At 44.5% G+C, this 22480-nt stretch overlaps 1 protein-coding gene across 2 annotated transcripts in view; it reads right to left on the bottom strand.

Moving 5' to 3' along the window:
- METTL22 (methyltransferase like 22) overlaps positions 1–22480 on the bottom strand; it is a 307308-nt gene that overhangs the window by 244495 nt on the left and 40333 nt on the right. For both annotated transcript variants that reach the window (XM_040440780.1, XM_040440779.1), the window contains exon 3: positions 20488–20805. In XM_040440780.1, the coding sequence (XP_040296714.1) occupies positions 20488–20805 (318 nt within the window). The remainder of the gene's footprint in view (positions 1–20487; positions 20806–22480) is intronic.

Consider the following 22480-nt stretch of genomic DNA (forward strand, 5'->3'; position numbering starts at 1 on the left):
CCCTAGATATTTCTCTCAGGCGTCTATCAATGCGTATGGCAAGAGACATAGTAGCCTCCAGAGACACAGGAGTTTCATTAAAGGCCAAAGTGTCTCTGATAAACCCTGACAAAACTGGCTACGGAGAGCCGGATCATTCCACTCAGTATCCGTAGCCCACCTCCTAAACTCAGAGCAATAAACCTCTGCAGAACGATCTCCCTGACGAAGGCAACACAGCTTGGTTTCGGACAGGGATGTCCAATCTGGATCGTCATAGATAAGACCCAAAGCTTCGAAAAATTCATCCACCGACCGGAGAGACTGTGATCCGGCTGCCAGAGAAAAAGCCCATGTCTGCGCATTCCCCTTAAGCAATGAAATACCAAACACTGACTCGCTGTTTCTCATCCCCAGTGTCACGGCTGAGGATGGGGAAAACCCTCAGCTGTGCGGTATCAGCAGATGTAGTGGTCGCTGCTCGACCAGGACAACAGGATTAGGGAGCAGGTGACCTCCTAATCGCATCCCTAACCTGACCCTGACTCCTAGCTACATGAGCCGACCTTGATGGTAGGAGGGCTCATGCTCTGGAACCTTGAAGTCCCTGCTAGCCCTCAAGATGGCCCTAAACTAGGAGCTGGGTAGACAGCCCGTTACTCCTGGACACGGAGGAACAGGAGTCTAAAGTGGCCAAGCAACACAGAGAGGGGGAACATAAACAGACACATGGCAGTGACAGGTAAGTGAGCCTAGTACCACACTTACCTGCCACTGACACACAACCTGGAACCCAAGTGCTGCTGTCCACAAACACCAAAGACAGAGCACACCACACACATCACAGGAAACCAGGAAACCATATGCTGCAATAAGAAAAGACCAACAAACATCTACCAAACACCATACATGAAGTAAACACACATCTTCATAAACATAGTGAAACACAATTTATGACCACAAGGGTGGCCCTCACTGGTAGATGGAAATGTGACCAGGAGAGTTCCTCCAGCTTACAACAAGGCTGGAGTACCCCTCAGACATCAGGTCTAAACTGAGGCTTTATAGCCCATGCAGCCACACCCACAAACGGACACACCCAGTGCACATACACACTAGGAAGGTTAACCCTTCCAACACCAGGGAAGGGAAAACACCACTTAAAGGGGACGTGCACACAATAACATAAAACCAAGTGCACACATACACACATCACACAAAACCGCATGCACAACATAGCAAGCTGCAATGGCACAGCTCAGACTGCTATGCTGCCACATACATACTGTTGCCAGCGGCAACCACAGGTGAGGCAAATACCACAGCCCTCACCTGTGATTGACAACCAAAGTAAACCGCTGACAACCGCATGCGGTTCAGGAGTCACGGTCATAGCCATGGCCGTGACACCCAGATGAGTGTAGACGTATCCTAAAATACCGTTTGCACGCCTCCCTAAATAAAATGAAATTATCACGTCCCCCAGAGAATCTGTCTGGGAGGGCAACTTTAGGCTCCAGATAGGCCTGGTTTCCACCACCACCAGGACAGACAGCCTGTGGTCTCTGAATCTGTGAGACGGTCGTGCGGAGGTCGGCTACTTCCAAAGACAGCCCTTGCAACTGTCCTGCCAGTGGAGCAATTGGATCCATGGCTGCACTCGAACAAACAAACAAAAAATTACGGTTTGGCGGTTTATAATGTTACGCTCTAGTGTGGGAGGGAAACCCCACACCGAACATAGGAGGGAAAGGGTAAAGGAAATAAGACCGGAAGGAAGGAAGATGGACACCTCCTAGTGAAAACCCTAATGAAAGCCCTGACTGACTAACAGTATGAACAGACCCCAGAGGTAGGTGAGTTCATACACAGGAATACCTAAAGTCCTTTCTAACCCTAAAGGACCCTGGTACTAATGACAGAAAAGAGGCATCCCGTTCCTCCAAAAGGAAGGATGAACGGGAGTCTCCCTACGGCCTAATACAAAACAAAAAATAAATGCAACACACAAAAAGCCAAAATACAAAAGGGAAAGGTAAAAATTAACTTCCAACAAGCTATGGCAGTCCAATGGAACTCAGCCGAGATCCAAACACCAGCTATCCACAGGTCCAATTGAAGCTATAAACCGCACAACATTGTGGGAGAAACAACTATAAATAGGGAAAGTTAAATGACCACAATAGCAACACCTGGAGTTCAAGGGTGTGGCCAGTACCAGAAACAACACAGATGCCTATTGATCCACAAGGTAAACATGTCAAATCAAACCACGTGTTGCCAGTCTCAAAGATCTCCTGCCACTCACTGTCGCTGGGACGTCCGTATGTCTCGGTACGTCCGTGGCAGTTACATTTAGCTGTCAGGTTTGGTGAGCGCAGTTTCTGTAGAATGTAGGGTGCGAAAACCAGATCGTAGCAGAGCAAGGAGAGAGTTAGCAAACAGATGGCAGATGAGGCCAGAGTAGACCAGTCTCTCTAAGACTTTAGAGATGAAGGGGAGATTACAGACAGGTCTGTAGTTAGCTGCAAAGGACAGGTCAAGAAAGGGTTTCTATAATAATAGGGTTATGAAAGAATGTTTGAAAGAAGAGGAGACAATACCAGAATAGAGAGGTTAAGTAAGATTGGATAAGATTTTGGTTAAGGGGTGACAGCTAGGGAGACAGACTGAAGGAGGTGTCAGGGAACTGGTGTCAGTAGTGCATGTGGTAAGACGAGAAGAATGTGTGACAAGTAGGACTGTGCTGACATGGATAAGGACTTGTGAAAGTGAAGGAGAGAAGGTTGTGGTCAGAGAGCGGGAGAGGAGAGTTAGTGAAGTCGGAAATGGAGCTGAGCCGGAAAAAGATCAGGTCAAGTGTGTTACTGTCTTTATACATCTGAGAGTTTGTCCAAGAGAGGAGGTTAGAGATAGAAGCTGGGAGGCAAACAGATAGGGCTGTCAATGGAGATGTTAAAGTCTCCAGAATGAAAGTTGGTAATTCTGAGGACAAGAAGTGTGGCAGCCAGGCATCAAAGTGATCCCGGAACTGGGTGGGTGAGCCAGGGGGTCGGTATACAATCCCCACTCTGAGGGAGAGAGGATGAAAAAGTCTGAAGGTGTGGACCTCAAAAGATGAGAATGAGAGTGATAATAATGGGGGAATGACCTGTAAAGTGCATTGTGAGGGAAAAAGTACGCATGCTCCACCACCATGTCTATTGTCAGGTCTGGGGGTATGTGAAAAATGTAAGCCAGCGCAAGAGAGAGCAGTATCCGCGTTTCCCTGCAAACGGCCTGTCCTGTGTTCCACTGAGAACTTGAAGTTCTGTAATGACAAGAACCATCTGGTGACCCGAGCATTCCTCTATTTGGTCTGGCTCATCCACTTGAGAGGGGAGTGGTGGGTCACCAGACGGAACTTTCTCCCAAACAGATAATTGCGGAGAGACTTGAGTGCCCACTTGATGGCCAGGCACTCTCTTCTCCGCTATACTGTACCTGGTCTCGGCTGGGGTGAGTTTGCGGCTCAGGAAAACAACAGGATTTCCTCTCCATTGATTTCCTGAGAGAGTACAGCTCAGAGGCATCGGTTTGTACCACAAACTCCCTCTTGAAGTCGGGCTTCACCAAAACCAGTGACCCGCACAGGACCGACTTCAACATGGAAAAAGCCTCTTACGCCTGGTCATTCAAGCAGACCATCACGGACTTCCGTCACTTCAAGAGCCTTGTCAACTGAGCCGCTAAAGCGGCAAAATGGGGAACGAACCTCATATAATAGCCCACCATTCCCAGGAACGACTTTACTTGCCTGGTGATGACAGGTCGGGGCCAATGCCGAATCGCCTCTATTTTATTCACTTGGGGTTTAATAACTTCACGTCCAATGATGTACCCCAGGCACTTAGTCTCCTCTAACCCTATCGCGCATTTCTTTGGGTTAGTGGTCAGTCCAGCCTTCCTAAGGGAGTCCACTACAGCCTGTACTTTGGGTAGATGACTTTCCCAGTCGGTACTGTGGATGAAAATATCGTCCAGGTAAGCCGAAGTGTACCGACGATGTGGACGCAGCACAATGTCCATGAGCCGTTAAAGTGGCAGGGGCGTTGTGCAGACCTTATATTGGTACAGCCCCTCTGGTGTGATGAAGGCAGTTTTCTCTTTGGCAGCATCTGTCAAGGGTACCTGCCAGTACCCTTTGGTGAGGTCTAAAACAGAAAAATACCGGGCTTGGCCTAACCTCTCAATAAGCTCATCCATCCAAGACATGAGATATACATCAAACTTAAGAGATCTTGTTTAGTTTTCGGAAATCGTTACAAAACCGGAGTGTCCCATCCGGCTTAGGTATTAGCACTATAGGACTAGCCCACTCACTTTTAGACTCTTCAATGACGTCTAGCCTCAGCATCATCTACACTTCCTCTGAGATGGCTTGTCACCGAGACTCGGTTACCCGGTATGGTTTTAGCCGGACTTTTGCCTGAGGCTCAGTGAAATGTCATGCCAAATTGTGGAAGTGCATCCAGAGAGATCTGAAAACAAATCCATGTTCCGGCTAATAAACTCCCTGGCCTCCTGTGCCTGCTTAGAGGAGAAGCTGTCAGCAATTCTTACTGTGACAGCCGCTTCCCTTGCTTCAGACAAAGGGGCCGAAAGCACTTCCCCTAGAAAACCTAGCGGCGGGCTGTCTTCAGTACAGGTTTCCCTATCTTTCCACGGTTTGAGTAGATTCACATGTAACACCTGCCTCGTAGGGTCCCTGCCACCTGGCCAGTAACTTACTGTCCACGTTTGGCACCAGAACCAAAACCTGATCACCCGGGTTAAAGATCCGGACCCGAGCCTGCCGATTATAGATCAGACTCTGGGCTCGCTGAGCGGCCTTCATATGCTCCCTGACAAGAGAAAAAACGGTCTCTATCCGCTGTAGCATCTTGGTAACATACTCAAGGACACTTTTCTTGCTTCCAACCAGCTTGTTGTGGTTCACCATCTACTATTAATAAATTTTCCCTGGCTCGGTATAGGGTTGGGTCCCGGTGTTGTGAAGTACCAAAATTATCCCTGGAGACATTAAGGTCTGCCAGCTCAGGCCCCGGTGGCAAATCCTCCACGTCTTCCACCATTACACTCAGTGGGGTTGTCTCCTTCTCTTCCACCGAAGTGGCGGACACCCCTACCGCTGGCCCTTCGGCCTCAGGTTCCCAGGGTTCTGGCCTCCCACCGGAGCAAGGCCACTCTGCTGGGGTTACCCCTGTCTCATGGGTATCAGTCACTTTCATAGCAGGCCACATCGCTGGGAGACCTGGGAAGTCTCTCCCGATTATACGTTTGTAGTGTAAGTTTGTGGCAACTGCCACTTCGTGTCCACCTGCCAGCCCCCATGGTTAGAGACACCAGGGCGGTGAGATAATCTTTTAAGTACCATGAATGCACATGACCCCGACTTTCCGGCCAGTATACTCAGTGGACCGTACCAGGGGAGCCTTTACTAGGGACACCAGACTCCGAGTCCAGCAGGGCCTCCGCTGGGGTGTCTCCCACTTCCACCTGGCACTCGTAATTTCGAGTTTCTGGGGTACCCGCTGCACCCAGCTTCCTGTCATACAACGAATGACGGAAGCCATAGTTTGTGTCCATGGGTTCCACCTGATGTGGACAGTCAGCTCGTACATGGGCAGGCTCCCGACACCACCAGCAGACTATCGGAGCCGGGTGCATAGAGGGTACATCCCGGGCTCCGATAGGAATCGCCGCACGGACTGCCTTCCGGGCATAGTGGACACTCAGGGTTTCTCCTGCTATCTGCAAAGCCATAACGAGTTGTAGCAGCAACTGGTTGGTCTCTTGCTGCTGCTTGTTAGCCTCCCGTTGTTGCAGGTTTGTCTCTCGCTGCTGCAGATTAGCCTCCATGAGGGCCATCACAACAGCCTCCATTTCGTTGTGGGACATGGGTTGTAATACCGCTGGTTTGATGCATGACATGCAACCGTGCCCAAAAATGCAAACCAAAAAATATTTCGGCGTTGACACCAGCCTCACTGCTCTTACCCGCATCCTCCACCAATTGTGGGGATTCGCTCTGGTAGACAGGGCAAGCGGACGCAGTATGGAGGCAAAGACTAGTTTGTAACTCAAAAACTTCAGTGTTTTATTCACACTTATGGCAACAAAACAGTACATTTGCAGTTTTGGTGTTCATTCACACCTAGACAGTTCATACAGCAAAACAGTCACCTGTTATCCTAAGTGTTATTTCACACCCGATCGGCATTGCTCAGGACAGAGCAGACCTCCCAAACTCAGGCCTCCAGCCTAGCTCACAGCTCAGATCCCAATCCAGCGATTGTCAGAGCTCCTCTGTCAGAGAGAGGTAAATACCACCAGCTGACACAGCTGGCTGTTTTCTTTTATATAGGCCAGTCAAGACCCAACCTGGAACATGGGGAGTAGTCACCCACCGAGCACTTTGACTACTCCCAGTAAGAGCTGTCCCCAATCAGCTATTACAGCTATACTAAATAGCAAGGTTTCAAACAGCAACTGCTGCTAACACATGAAAACTGGCTCTTACTCCGAGGCCAGGAACCTCGGTGACACATACCTTCCGTCAACGACAGTACGTTGAGCCTTCCTACTATATATATATATATATATATATATATATATACACACACACACACACACACACACACACACACACACACACACACTGTATATTCCTGCCAATATTCGCACAGCTATTGAAGAAGAGTGGACCAACATTTCACAGGCCACAATCAACAACCTGATCAACTAAAGGCAACGGAGATGTGTTGCACTGCGTGAGGCAAATGGTGGCCACCCCAGATACTGACTGGTCCCCGCCCCCCACCCCCAGTAAGGCAAAACTATGCACATTTTAGAGTGTCCTTTTATTGTGGGCAATCTAAGGCACATCTTTGCAATATTCATGTTGTCTAATCAGCACCTTGATATGCCACACCTGTGAGGTGGGTTGGATTATCTCAGCAAAGGAGAAGTGCTCACTAACACAGATTTAGACAGATTTGTGAACAATATTTGAGAGCAATGGGTCTTTGTGTATGTAGAAAATGTTTCAGATCTTTGAGTTTAGCTCATGCAAAATGGGAGCAAAGCCAAAAGTGTTACGCTTATATTTTTGTTCAGTGTATATATACACTCACCTAAAGAATTATTAGGAACACCATACTAATACGGTGTTGGACCCCCTTTTGCCTTCAGAACTGCCTTAATTCTACATGGCATTGATTCCACAAGGTGCTGATAGCATTCTTTAGAAATGTTGGCCCATATTGATAGGATAGCATCTTGCAGTTGATGGAGATTTGAGGGATGCACATCCAGGGCACGAAACTCCCGTTCCACCACATCCCAAAGATGCTCTATTGGGTTGAGATCTGGTGACTGTGGGGGCCATTTTAGTACAGTGAACTCATTGTCATGTTCAAGAAACCAATTTGAAATGATTCGAGCTTTGTGACATGGTGCATTATCCTGCTGGAAGTAGCCATCAGAGGATGGGTACATGGTGGTCATGAAGGGATGGACATGGTCAGAAAAAATGCTCAGGTAGCCCGTGGCATTTAAAAGATGCCCAATTGGCACTAAGGGGCCTAAAGTGTGCCCAGAAAACATCCCCCACACCATTACACCACGACCACCAGCCTGCACAGTGGTAACAAAGCATGATGGATACATGTTCTCATTCTGTTTACGCCAAATTTGGACTCTACCATTTGAATGTCTCAACAGAAATCGAGACTCATCAGACCAGGCAACATTTTTCCAGTCTTCAACAGTCCAATTTTGGTGAGCTTGTGCAAATTGTAGCCTCTTTTTCCTATTTGTAGTGGAGATGAGTGGTACCCGATGGGGTCTTCTGCTGTTGTAGCCCATCCGCCTCAAGGTTGTGCGTGTTGTGACTTCACAAATGCTTTGCTGCATACCTCGGTTGTAACGAGTGGTTATTTCAGTCAACATTGCTCTTCTATCAGCTTGAATCAGTCGGCCCATTCTCCTCTGACCTCTAGCATCCACAAGGCATTTTTGCCCACAGGACTGCCGCATACTGGATGTTTTTCCCTTTTCACACCATTCTTTGTAAACCCTAGAAATGGTTGTGCGTGAAAATCCCAGTAACTGAGCAGATTGTGAAATACTCAGACCGGCCCGTCTGGCACCAACAACCATGCCACGCTCAAAATTGCTTAAATCACCTTTCTTTCCCATTCTGACATTCAGTTTGGAGTTCAGGAGATTGTCTTGACCAGGACCACACCCCTAAATGTATTGAAGCAACTGCCATGTGATTGGTTGAATAGATAATTGCATTAATGAGAAATAGAACAGGTGTTCCTAATAATTCTTTAGGTGAGTATATATATATATATATATATATATAGCAAAAAAACCACTGGCAGCACCACCCTGGATAGTGTGGAAAAATAGACGGGTGCAATGTCCAAGTATGGTAAAAAGGTGCTTACCCACTTTAGAAGACAAAAAATCGGACTGCACTCCAAGCATTTCTTCAAAAAAGTTTAGTTTTTATTCACCCATAAGGTGGCAAAGCGACGTTTCGGCTCAAGCATGAGCCTTGAGAAAGGCTCATGCTTGAGCCGAAACGTCGCTTTGCCACCTTATGGGTGAATAAAAACTAAACTTTTTTGAAGAAATGCTTGGAGTGCAGTCCGATTTTTTGTCTTCTATATATATATATATATATATCAGGGTTAATTTGATTTAAATCAAACTGATTTAAATCACTAGTCAGTAAGGCTTGATTTAAATCATAGTTTTCTACATAAAGACTAATTCTTGCTGGTATAACTTATAATATGCAAGTAGATGAAGATTTTTAGAATAACAACTTTTCATATTAGTTTGATTAGGTTGATTCTGTATTCATAGGTTTGTAGAAGTTAGGATTAAGGTCTTTTTCTCAACTCTGTTCATGTTATAACATTTTTGCTGTGAAGAAGAGGCATGTGATCTCTGCTGAGTCAAATTCAGTTTTGAGAACTGCAAAAGTAAACCAAGCATCTGTGATAATATCTTGTAGGCAGAGAAACTGCCCAATAAACTTACAAAAACCTCTGGAAGAGCATGACATTGTGAATGGATTAATGCAATTTATTTACGAAAAAAATTAAACATATACAGCCTTATTCTACATAATTAAAAAACTAATCTTTTTTTCATGATGGAATAACCTTTGGATGGTAATATATTCTCCTCAAAAAGCATTTTATATAAAAAAAAAATCTGATTTAAATCCCAAAAATCGGATTTTTTTTTATTTTTTTAAAATCATAGATTTCTATCCACCCTGATATATTTACAGCTCATTGTGCCTCAGCAGAAGAGTTTACACTATTCTGCACTGAGCAGTTTTCTGTAAGGGCTCTTTCACACCTGCGTTCTTTTCTTCCGGCATAGAGTTCCGTCGTCGGGGCTCTATGCCGGAAGAATCCTGATCAGTTTTATCCTAATGCATTCTGAATGGAGTGAAATCCGTTCAGGATGCATCAGGATGTCTTCAGTTCCGGAACGGAACGTTTTTTGGCCGGAGAAAATACCGCAGCATGCTGCGCTTTTTGCTCCGGCCAAAAATCCTGAAGACTTGCCGCAAGGCCGGATCCGGAATTAATGCCCATTGAAAGGCATTGATCCGGATCCGGCCTTAAGCTAAACGTCGTTTCGGTGCACTGCCGGACCCGACATTTAGCTTTTTCTGAATGGTTACCATGGCTGCCGGGACGCTAAAGTCCTGGCAGCCATGGTAAAGTGTAGCGGGGAGCGGGGGAGCAGCATACTTACCGTCCGTGCGGCTCCCAGGGCGCTTCAGAGAGACGTAAGGGCGCCCCAAGCGCATGGATCACGTGATCGCATGGATCACGTCATCCATGCGCATGGGGCGCTCTGACGTCATTCTGGAGCGCCCCGGGAGCCGCACGGACTGTAAGTATACCGCTCCCCCGCTCCCCGCTCCTACTATGGCAACCAGGACTTTAATAGCGTCCTGGGTGCCATAGTAACACTGAACGCAATTTGAAGACGGCTCCGTCTTCAAATGCTTTCAGTACACTTGCGTTTTTCCGGATCCGGCGTGTAATTCCGGCAAGTGGAGTACACGCCGGATCCGGACAACGCAAGTGTGAAAGAGGCCTAAAACCTGTACTGATCCTAGGTTTGGGTTTTCTCTATTTCTATTATAAATGTATATATTAATTGTCTACTACCATTAAAAAGCCATCTATGAATCTGGCTAGGTAAGTGTCGGAAAACAACACCAGATTAGACCTGGCATGGTTTAAAGACAATGGTAGATTCATCAAGAGATTACTACAGTAAATCTCCACTATATTCTAAGAAATCGAAAAACCTACAGCACTGCAAAAAAGTCCAAAAGCAAGTGGGATTTACTACTCATCTTCAGTGCGCCCTTTTAAAAGGGGTTATCCAACAGTAGAAATGCCACCCCCACGCACAATGCTCGGGCCCCTCCTATTGACAATACTTACCTGGTCCCCGGCAACCGCGTACCTCCGGATCACTGCACAGCGACGGGGGGAGCAGCCAATAGCAGGCTGCGACGGTGGCCAGCCTCCCTAGCATACCCCACGATGAGGCTGGTCACCATTGCGGCCTGCTATTGGCTGCTCCCCCCCGTCACCGGGTGAAGCTAGGGAGGCTAGTCACCCGACGCGGCCTGCTATTGGCTGCTCCCCCCATCACTGGATATTTTGATCCACGCAACGGTGAGATCCAGTGGCAGCAGTGCAGCGGTCTGGAAGGACGTGGGTGCCAGGGACTGGGTAAGTATTGTCTATAGGAGTGGCCCAGGCATTGTGTGTGTGTGTGTGGTGTGTGTGGGGGGGGGGGGAGTATTTCTACTATTGGATAAACCCTTTAAGTCTTGGCATAGGAGTAAAGCATTGCACTGCACATTAATTTCACTTTGATTTACCGTATGTTCTAGTTTAGATAAGGAAGGATTGACCAATCACTAGTCTGAAGCCCTATAACTGCTAAAATAAATGCACATAATTTAGTTCAGTATCTTCATGTTCTGGGAAATTCTACACATTGAGACACTTTGAAACCCTACTGTTGATTTGTAATTGCTCAGCATTAGAAAACACTAATTATACCTTCCTGGTTCAGACATCATTACAAATATTGTAGATGAGGACCTCCAGGAGCCAAGCAGATAACGGAAAGTATTACTACCTTAATAACCAGGCCTGAAAAGGCTTTAATAACCAGACATTTTTTGTGATTTAGCGCATGAGGTGGTTTAATGGTCCAAACTTTTTTTATTTGTTAACCTACCAAAATAATTTTTGCTATGTTTTTACAGGACACATTGGGCTTTTTATTAACATGTTTTTTTTTTAGCCATTTTCTTTTTTTCGTTCTACTTGGGGAAACCTGTGCAAAATAATACAGTTTCAAACTAAAGGCTCTTTAACTCCTTCCAGACATGGCTATTTTCTGTTTTTGTGTTTTCATTTTTCACTCCCTGCCTTCCCGGGGCCATAACTTTTATATTTTTCTGTTCACATAGCTGTACGAGTTATTTTTTGGGGGATAAGTTATACTTTCTAACGGCACCATTTAACCTGTTACGGACACAGGGCGTACAGGTACGCCCTGATGTTCTGGTACTTAAGGACACAGGGCGTACCTGTACACCCTTTGTATTTCCGATTACCGCTGCTCGGCGGGCGGTAATCGGAACCCGATGCCTACTCAAATCCTTGAGCAGGCACTTTGGCTAAATACGAGGGGGGTCCCGTGACCCCCCCTCCCCCCGTGTTCGCGATCGCCGCAAACCGCAGGTCAATTCAGACCTGCGGTTTGCGGCTTTTACATGCGGCGGCGGTTGCGGGCGGCTGTGCCATCGGGTTCCCGTGGGGCTGTAGGGGGGACCCGATGGCATGGAAGGCAGCGCAATGCCTTACTGAGGCATCGGCGCTGCCTTCCGGTGAAGAGCCTGTGAGATCCAACCCCCTGGATCTCACAGGCCGGAAGCTGTTTGAGTAATACACACAGTATTACTCATACAGCCAATGCATTCCAATACAGAAGTATTGGAATGCATTGTAAAAGGGATAAGACCCCCAAAAGTTAAAGTCGCAAAGAGGGACAAAAAATAAAGTAAAAAAAAAGTTGAAAAAATACAGTTATCCCCCCAAAAAATTAAGTTTCAAATAAAAATAATCAAAAACGTAATTTTCCCCAAATAAAGTAAAAAAAAAATAGTAGACATATTAGGTATCGCCGCGTCCGTATCGACCAGCTCTACAAACATATCACATGACTTAACCCCTCAGACGAACACCGTAAAAAAATAAAAACTGTGCTAAATAAACCTTTTTTTTGTCACCTTACATCACAAAAAGTACAACAGTAAGCGATCAAAAAGGCGTATGCCCACCAAAATAGTACCAATCTAACCGTCACCTCATTCCGCAAAAAATGAGTTCCTACCTAAGACAATCGCCAAAAACAAAACAAAAACTATTGCTCAGAATATGGAGACACTAAAACATCTTTTTTTTTGCTGTTATTGTGTAAAACTTAAAGGGTTTCTGTCACCCCGCAAAACTAATTATTTTTTTTTTGGATAGTTAGATTCCTCATAGTGCGATATAGCAGAATATAATGCTCTTACTTACTTTCATGCGGCCGATTCTTTATAAAACGAACTTTTATAATATGTAAATGAGGGCTCTACCAGCAAGTAGGGCGTCTACTTGCTGGTAGCTGCTGCAGAAATCCGCCCCCTCGCCGTGTTGATTGACAGGGCCAGCCGGGATCTCCTCCTCCGGCCGGCCCTGTCAGTAATTCAAAAATCGCGCGCCTCGCGTCATTCGGCGCAGGCGCTCTGAGATGAGGAGGCTCGTATCCTCAGCACTCCCTCAGTGCGCCTGCGCCAATGACGTCTTCTCTTTCGGTGATGTCATCGGCGCAGGCGCACTGAGGGAGTGCTGAGGATACGAGCCTCCTCATCTCAGAGCGCCTGCGCCGAATGACGCGAGGCGCGCGATTTTTAAATTACTGACAGGGCCGGCCGGAGGAGGAGATCACGGCTGGCCCTGTCAATCAACATGGCGAGGGGGCGGATTTCTGCAGCAGCTACCAGCAAGTAGACGCCCTACTTGCTGGTAGAGCCCTCATTTACATATTATAAAAGTTCGTTTTATAAAGAATCGGCCGCATGAAAGTAAGTAAGAGCATTATATTTTGCTATATCGCGCTATGAGGAATCTAACTATCCAAAAAAAAAAAATGAGTTTTGCGGGGTGACAGAAACCCTTTAAGTAAATTTTAAAAAGTATACATATTAGGTATCGCCGTGTCCGTATCGACCAGCTCTATACAAATATCACATGACCTAACCCCTCAGGTGAACACCGTAAAGAAAAAATTAAAAAAAAAGTGTAAAAAAAGCCATTTTTTGTCATCTTACATCACAAAAAGTGTAATAGCAAGCGATCAAAAAGTCATATGCACACCAAAAGAGTGCCAATCAAACCGTCATCTCATCCCGCAAAAAATGAAACCCTACCTAAGATAATCGCCCAAAAACTTAAAAAACTATGGCTCTCAGACTATGGAGACACTAAAACATGATTTTTTTGTTTCAAAAATGAAATCATTGTGTAGAACTTACATAAATAAAAAAATTGTATACATATTAGGTATCGCCGCTTTCGTGATAACCTGCTCTATAAAAATACCACATGATCCAACCTGTCAGATGAATGTTGTAAATAACAAAAAAAATAAAAAACGGTGCCAAAACAGCTATTTCTTGTTACCTTGCCTCACAAAAAGTGTAATATAGAGCAACCAAAAATCATATGTACCCTAAACTAGTACCAACAAAACTTCCACCCTATCCCGTAGTTTCTAAAATTGGGTCATTTTTTTGGAGTTTCTACTCAAGGGGGCTTCAAATGGGACATGGTGTCAAAAAACCAGTCCAGCAAAATCTGCCTTCCAAAAACCGTATGACATTCCTTTCCTTCTGCGCCCTGCCGTGTGCCCGTACAGCGGTTTACGACCACATACGGGGTGTTTCTTTAAACTACAGAATCAGGGTCAGAAATATTGAGTTTTGTTTGGCTGTTAACCCTTGCTTTGTAACTGGAAAAAAAATATTAAAATGGAAAATCTGCCAAAATGATCCAAACATGAAGTAGACATATGGGGAATGTAAAGTAATAACTATTTTTGTAGGTATTACTATGTATTATAGAAGTAGAGAAATTGAAACTTAGAAATTTGCTAATTTTTCCACATTTTTGGCAAATTTGTTATTTTTTTATAAATAAAAAAGAATTTTTTTTACTCCATTTTACCAGTGTCATGAAGTACAATATGTGACGAAAAAACAATCTCAGAATAGCCTGGATAAGTAAAAGCGTTTTAAAGTTATCACCACTTAAAGTGACACTGGTCAGATTTGCAAAAAATGGCCTGGTCCTTAAGGTGAAAAATGGCCTGGTCCTTAAAGGGGTTAATCTTGCATATGATGTAGTGGGAAGCTGGAAAAAAAATGGGGTGGAATTGGAACACAACGCAATTCCGCCACGGTTTTAGGGGTTTTGTTTTTGCTATGTGGTAAAATTGACTTGTGCTCTACATTCTCCAGGTCAGTACGATTAGGGGGATACCATATTTGTATAGTTTTTCTTGCGTTTTAATATTGAAAAAAAAATTATATATGTAATAGTATGGGCATTTTTGCACGTGGCAATCCCCATGATGTTTATTTTTTATCATTAATTTCTATTTTTATTTTGGGGAAAGGGGGTGGCTTGAATTAAATAATTTTTAAAAAAATAATTTTAGGCCCCCAAGTGAACCCTAACATGCAATCATTAGACTGTGATTTGTATAGGGTAATGGAATTTTTACCATTACCTCAGGCATAGATTGCCATATTACAACTCAGTGGTGCCACCTGCTGGCCTGAATTGCAATATACATGTAATGTGCCTAGTACAGACTCTGGCTCATTACTTTCATGGAACGTTTTCCTCGATCTCCGCCCGGGAGAGTTGTTCCTGCCAGGCAAGTGCTCGCTTCCGCATGCAGCCTCACAGAATCCATGGTCACATCTGACCACAGCATCTGAGGGGTTAAATGTCTGCGATTGGCATTACCAATGATTGCGGACATTCACACAGACACCTGGGGCTAAAATACAGGCACCCGATTGCTATGGCGCTCACTATGTTCCGGAGTGGGCTCCATCTTTAAAAAATCTGACATCCGCCGCACTATTACAGTGGATGTCGGGATGGGCTTAAATATGCAAATTAACAAAATAAACAATTAAAGTGGATACTGTATTTTGTGTCGGTCATTTTGATATATAATAAGTATAGTTTTGCGCGAATGGTGTATGCATTTGTTTTTTTCCTTTTGTTTTTTTTTTATATGTATTTTTGCCACATAATATATCCCCAAGAGGAGGTACAAAAACATCTAGGGGACACTGACACTGTTCTTTGCCCTTCTCCCACTGTAACTGATGCATGCAAAGGAGCCCCAGTTACATGGGAAAACAGGCCCCCTGTGAGAGCACTGTACCCAAGCAGAGTTGATCAGGATCTTCTAAGACCCTGCAGCTCTCCTAGGCCTAAGATACCTGGCGACCAAGAGAGGAAGAGGCATAGCTGCTTCCTCTATTCACTCTATAGCGCTCATTGAGAGTTATGTAGAGAAGAAATGATAAGGAAGAAGTGGTAATAAAGTGCTTCTTCTTCTCAGCATCACTGTTAGGGTCCATTTACACATCCGTGTGTGTTTTGCGGATCCGCACATCGCCGGCACTAATAGAATATGCCTATTCTTGTCCGCAATTGCGGACAAGAATAGGACATGTTCTATTTTTTTCGGGATCGGAATTGCGGACCCGGAAGTGCGGATCCGCAATTCCGGATCCGGGCAGCACATCGTGCTGCCCCATAGAAATGAATGGGTCCGCAATTCCGTTCCGCAAAATGCGGAACGAAATTGCGGACGTGTGAATGGACCCTTAGGGTGCCTTCACATGTGGCAGATTTTGTGGCAGAAAATTCAGCGACTGAAAATGAGTTCCATTCATTTGAATGGAGTTGCAAGCACATGGATTTCTGCAAACTCCATTAGGGTGAGTGGAACTGATATTCAGTCGCGGAATGTTCTGCCACAAAATCTGCTGCGTGTGAAGGCACCCTTAGCCATGTACCTGACCTGCTACTTTTAGTGAGCAAGAGCTTTATTCCTACACCATACATGTATGGAGGTCCAGATTAAAGGGGCTTTCCAAAATTCTGATACCGATGGCCTTTCCTCAGGATTTTGGCAGGGGTCCTACTCCTGGGATCCCTGCTGATCAGGGGGTTGAAGAGGCAGCGGTACTCTAGTGAGCCTTGCAACAGTCATAGGCTAGCCTTAGAAGAAGCTATAGATGCATTATTGGTGGAGTTTAAACCCCGTTACACTCTTGCATCTCTACACCATTCACTTGAGGCTGAGCTGAAGTGCTAGATACAGCACAGAGAACATAGGGCCACAAAATGTATAATGCCCCCCACCCTCAAACTAATTCCTGATAATGAGACGTTGTTGGCCTTGGCATTGTTTTATGTCACTTTTCCAAGGCTTCCTTCACACAGAAAGATTTATTATCCCCATATGGTAGAAAACCAACATTAAAAAGTTGGAAGAAAAAAAAAAGATATATATTTTTTTAAACATCATTTGCTCAAAACATCGCCACTTTCTAAAAAAGGGGTTGTGGTGCCAGTTTCTTGGCTATCAGCCGGCCTAGATTTCTTTCCAGGCGCACGGACTGCCGGAAAATGGGCTTAATTTATGAAAAGGTGTGTGCCCAGTCATGAAATGATGTGCATCCTCCGGCAATGTAAAGGATATAAAGAAAATGCCAGTCTTAATAATTTTCCTCCATAACTTTTTGGGGCCTTTTTGGAAAAAAATACCAAAAATAATGCACCAAAAGTGAATAAAAACACACTGTCACTGCCATTTTAGATTATCGGCAGTAATACATCCAGACCACAATTTTTTTTTTATTTTCCTACTGCTCCCTGTCCCCCGCTGTCAGCATTTAAAGCTGTGCTAACATCATGGAGAGGAGTCCTGTGCGCATGCACAGAATTCCTGATAATGTATTTAAACTCAGCTATGAGTGCTAACGTCAAGGGATGGGGAGAGTCAGTAGGAAAATAGAAAATTGTGATCTGGACTCCTTATCTTCGGCGCTACTCATGTATTACAGCAGATAATAGTCCAAAATCAGGGGGAAAGATTGTGCACTGTATGTAGTACATTTTATATTTCCCTATTGACTTTAAGCTAACACCTGGTCGCTGTTTTAAAAAAAGAAAAAAAGAACAAGCTAGAAAACTGCAGTAGCATTTTAGTTGACTCAGGGATGAGGAAGGAGCGAATGCAAGAGATGTTCTTGACTTGAAAGCGGCAGGTGGAGGTAAAGGTTTGGATGAGCTTGAAGGACGAGGCAGAATCAAATGTTATTCCCAGGCAGCGGACCTGCGAGACTGGAGAAAGCGTTGTACTATTAAGTGTAATGAATAGGTCCGATATGGGGGCAGAGTGACACAGAGGAAAAATGATGAATTCAGTTTTCTCCATGTTGAGTTTTGAGAAGAGGGAGGAGATGAATGAAGTTATCGCTGATAGACACGCTGGGATTCTAGATAGCAGGTAAGTGACATCTGGGAGAGTCATTGGCATAGAGGTGCTATTAGAAGCCATGGGACTCAATGAGCTGTCCCAGGCCGAATGCATAGATGGCGAGGAGACCCAGGACAGAGCCTTAAGGGACACCAACAGAATGGTTGGTGAGGAGGTGGTGTATGAATGTTAAACGAAGATCCAGTAGAGGGCCACGCCTCTGATGCCAAGGGATGAGAGGGTTTGGAACAGGAGAGAGTGGTCAATTGTGTCAAAGGCAGAGGAAAGGTCAAGAAGGAGGAGACAAGTCCCACTGAAATCGCAAGGTTTGGCTGCCGAACCTCCAGGGTGCATGGCCAACTTAAAGCAACAAACTTTGCAATAGTCAATAGTACAGTGTGTGCACATGAGGAATAACACTACTTCTGGCCATTATACAGTCCTGATCAAAAGTTTAAGACCACTTGAAAAATGGCAAAAAATCATATTTAGCATCGCTGGATCTTAACAAGGTTCCAAGTAGAGCCTAAACATGCAACAAGAAGAAATGGGAGTGAGACAAAATATTTTTTGAGCATTCAATTTAATGAAAACAACGAATAAACTGAAACAGGCTGTTTTTCAGCTGATCAAAAGTTTAGGACCACACCTTCAAAAAAAAAACTAAATCCCCCCCCAAAACAGAAATCCAACTTCCAAACATGAACTCAGTAATGAGTAGCTCCGCCGTTATTGTTTATCACTTCGAAAATTTGTTTCGGCATGCTTGATGCAAGCGTTTCCATGAGGTGAGTGGGACCATATCTCCAAGTGGTGAAGACGGCCGCACGAACGCCATCTACTGTCTGGAACTGTTGTCCATTTTTGTAAACTTCCCTTGCCATCCATCCCCAAAGGTTCGAATTGGATTTAGATCAGAGGAACACGCAGGATGGGCAAAAAGAGTGATGTTATTCTCCTGGAAGAAGTCCCTTGTCCTGCGGGCATTGTGTACTGTAGCGTTGTCCTGTTGAAAAACCCAGTCGTTACCACACAGACGAGGGCCCTCAGTCATGAGGAATGCTCTCTGCAACATCTGGACATAGCCAGCGGCCGATTGACGCCCCTGCACTTCCTGAAGCTCCATTGTTCCACTGAAGGAAAAAGCACCCCAAACCATTATGGCGCCCCCTCCACTGTGACGCGTAGAAAACATCTCAGGTGGGATCTGCTTGTCATGCCAGTAACGTTGGAAACCATCAGGACCATCAAGGTAAAAAAAATTCTCATCAGAGAATAAAACTTTCTTCCACCTTTGAATGTCCCATGTTTGGTGCTCTCTTACAAAGTCCAAACGAGCAGTTCTGTGGCATTCAAGGAGACGAGGTCTTTGAAGATGTTTTTTGTTTTTGAAGCCCTTCAGTCTCAGATGCCGTCTGATGGTTAAGGGGCTGCAGTCAGCACCAGTAAGAGCCTTAATTTGGGTCGAGGATCGTCCAGTGTCTTGACGGACAGTCAATTGGATCCTTCGGCTCAGTGCTGATGAAATTTTTTGGGGTCTTCCACTTGACTTTTTTGTTCCATAACCCTCAGGATCATTTAAGAAATTCCAAATGACTGTCTTACTGCGTCCCACCTCAGCAGCGATGGCGCGCTGTGAGAGACCCTGTTTATGCAGTTCAACAACCTGACCACGTTAAAAAAGGGAGAGTTTTTTTGCCTTTGCAATCACAACGTGTGACTACCTGACAGAAAATGACAATGAATCCACATCTTTGCACAGATTTGGCCTTTTAAAGGCATGTGGTCCTAAACTTTTGATCAGCTGAAAAACAGCCTGTTTCAGTTTAATCGTTATTTTCAATTAATTGAATGCTCAAAAAATGTTTTGTCTCACTCTCATTTCTTCTTGTTGCATGTTGAAGCTCTACTTGGAACCTTGTTAAGATCCAACAATGTAAAATAGGATTTTTTTCAATTTTTCAAGTGGTCTTAAACTTTTGATCAGGACTGTATGAGTTGTGTCTGGCATTTTTAGCAATTCTCTCCTGTGTATGCTATATCATTTGTTGGCAGTTAGCCCAGATCTGGTTGGTGGAGACTAACACCCATACATTGAGTACAGAATGTAGACGTAAATGTGCTTCCTAACTTTCTCAGACTCACTCAGAAGGAGCCCCAGCACCATGGAGGACATTACAGAAGTACTGACCAGTATGGATGTGCATAAAGCATTTGGCCTAAGACAGAAACTTCCTATTTAGCTGCAGCAGTCTATATGGTGTCCTGTCTGATTCAGCTCTGGCTTACCACTACCCCCTCCCCTCCCCATGGACTTATATGGGATGCTGTAATATGAGCAGACGGTAGTCCTGGTCTCAGCAGGATTAAATGTCAAAGTAATTTTAGAAAGGGTAGGGGGAGCTGAAGAAACAGCTTATAACCCTAGAACAAAGCATTTGTCTCTAATAAGATATATAAATTTTTTTTTCAGTTACTTTTACTATTGATTTATGCAGAGTTGTGTGAAAAGTTATTGATCATTTAACTGGCACATTTTCTTGCAGCGCCGCCACAGGGCAAATTAAGAATTACACCGCGCCAAGTCAAATTAAGGCATGTATATAACACTCTAGCCAAAAGATAAAGTCCCTGAAAAGGGAACCCACCTCTATTAACTTAGAATTCCCCAATATAATATATGAAAACTGTTCTTCTGAACTGGACAACTAATTTAAGTAAAATAAGAAATACAAGGGAAGTAACATATATAATAAAGTTATTCCATCTACTCCTTACCTATTTTAACCACACCTTCATCATTACTTGAAGCCTCTTCCTTGTAGTCTTCTTCACTCCCTAGTGTAAGAATAGATGGATACACAACATCTCGAATACAAGGTGATGATACATGTCTGTCAGAAGGACTTGCTGGTCTTCTCTGGACTTCCAAATCACCATCATCATCGAGAAGAGTTTCTAATTTCTGCTCCTCATGTGGCGTTGCCTCTCTAGAGAGCAAGGATTCTGTATCATCATCAAAGCTGATTTCTTCCTTATTACTTGCAGTTTCTAATAAATTGTTTCCCAAAAAGATCTTAAATTCTGTCTGGAAAACTGAAGAGAAAAAATAATACATTACTTCATGGTACAATAAAGTACTTAAATACAACCAAACAAGCAGCAAAAACTGAAGTTAAAGGGGTTGTCTCACTTCAGCAAATGGCATTTATCATGTAGACAACATTCATACAAGGCGCTTACTAATTTATTGTCCATATTGCCTCCTTTGCTGGCTTTATTCATTTTACCATAACAGTATACACTGCTTGTTTCCAATTTTAACGACCACCCTGCAATCCATAGGATAAAACGCTGGCCTCTCTTGTGGCCGGGACCGTGGGAGCCTACAAGGGAAATCATGTGTAGCAGCTCTTGTCCCAACCACCTTATATCTGTGCTGCAGCGGTGGTCGTAACCCCTGAATATGAGCAGTGTATAATGCTATGGAAAAATGAATCAAGCCAGCAGAGGAGACAATATGGACAATCACAATACATTAGTAAGTGCCTTGTATTAACTTTGTATACACGATAAATGTATACAACTCCTTTAAGCATTCCTATAAAGCTCTGTTAACACTTCTGGCTGCTCGACTTAACCAAGGGTGCATGGGTTCTAAATTTGGAGAGTTGAGTAAGACACTGCTGGCCACTTTGAGCAGCACCTTCTATCCCCAAGATCAAAAGGATTGGGCATAGTAAAATCCTTAAATCCACCTGCCCGATCCTTATTTCCCCCTGCCATCTGCCATCAAGGTGAACCAGGAGCCCCAACACACATAGCTGGTATACAGCTATTCTATATGGCTAGCTCGATGGTCAGTTCATATCTGATGACAAGCCACATCCCATGTATGTAAAAGAGGTTTCCAAAAGCCCATTCACATGCTATGGAAAATTCCCAGACCAATTTTTTGGTCCACACTAGCGAAAATTCAGCTGTAGGGCTAAGGCCTAGTTCACACGAACGTTTTTTTTGCGGGTGTACGGGCCGTTTTTTGTGTTCCGTATACGGTCCGTATACGGAACCATTCATTTCAATGGTTCCGCAAAAAAAACGGAATGTGTTCCGTATGCATTCCGTTTCCGTATTTCCGTTTTTCCGTTCCGTTTAAAGATAGAACATGTCCTATATTTGGTCGCAAATCACGTTCCGTGGCTTCATTAAAGTCAATGGGTCCGCAAAAAAAACGGAACACATACGGAAATGCATCCGTATGTCTTCCGTATCCGTTCCGTTTTTTTTGAACCATCTATTGAAACTGTTATGCCCAGCCCAATTTTTTCTATGTAATTACTGTATACTGTATATGCCATACGGAAAAACGGAACGGAAAAACGGAACGGAAAAACGGAACTCAAAAACGGAACAACGGATCCGTGAAAAACGGACCGCAAAAAACTATAAAAGCCATACGTTCGTGTGAACTAGGCCTAAGTAGTATGTTATGTACGTCAGACAGAAACACGAAGGATCTTTGTACAAATCTGCTGTGGATCTGGTGGATAACCGCAGCATATCTGAGGCCGAAATCAAAGCGTCCGCCTCGGATTTCTACCATAGAAAAACACTTTTGTATCCACACTGTTCCACTGCAACAACTTATTTCCTATCTACATAGTAAGCCAACCATTTTTTGGTTAGACTACTTTCATCTTTGTGGCAGAGCACCCTTCCCCGGCAGCCTGCTGGAGTTTTCCGGATCTGGCATTGGCTGCTGGCCCCACTG

This window comes from Bufo bufo, chromosome 7 (genome assembly GCF_905171765.1).
Source record: "Bufo bufo chromosome 7, aBufBuf1.1, whole genome shotgun sequence".
NCBI lineage: Eukaryota > Metazoa > Chordata > Amphibia > Anura > Bufonidae > Bufo > Bufo bufo.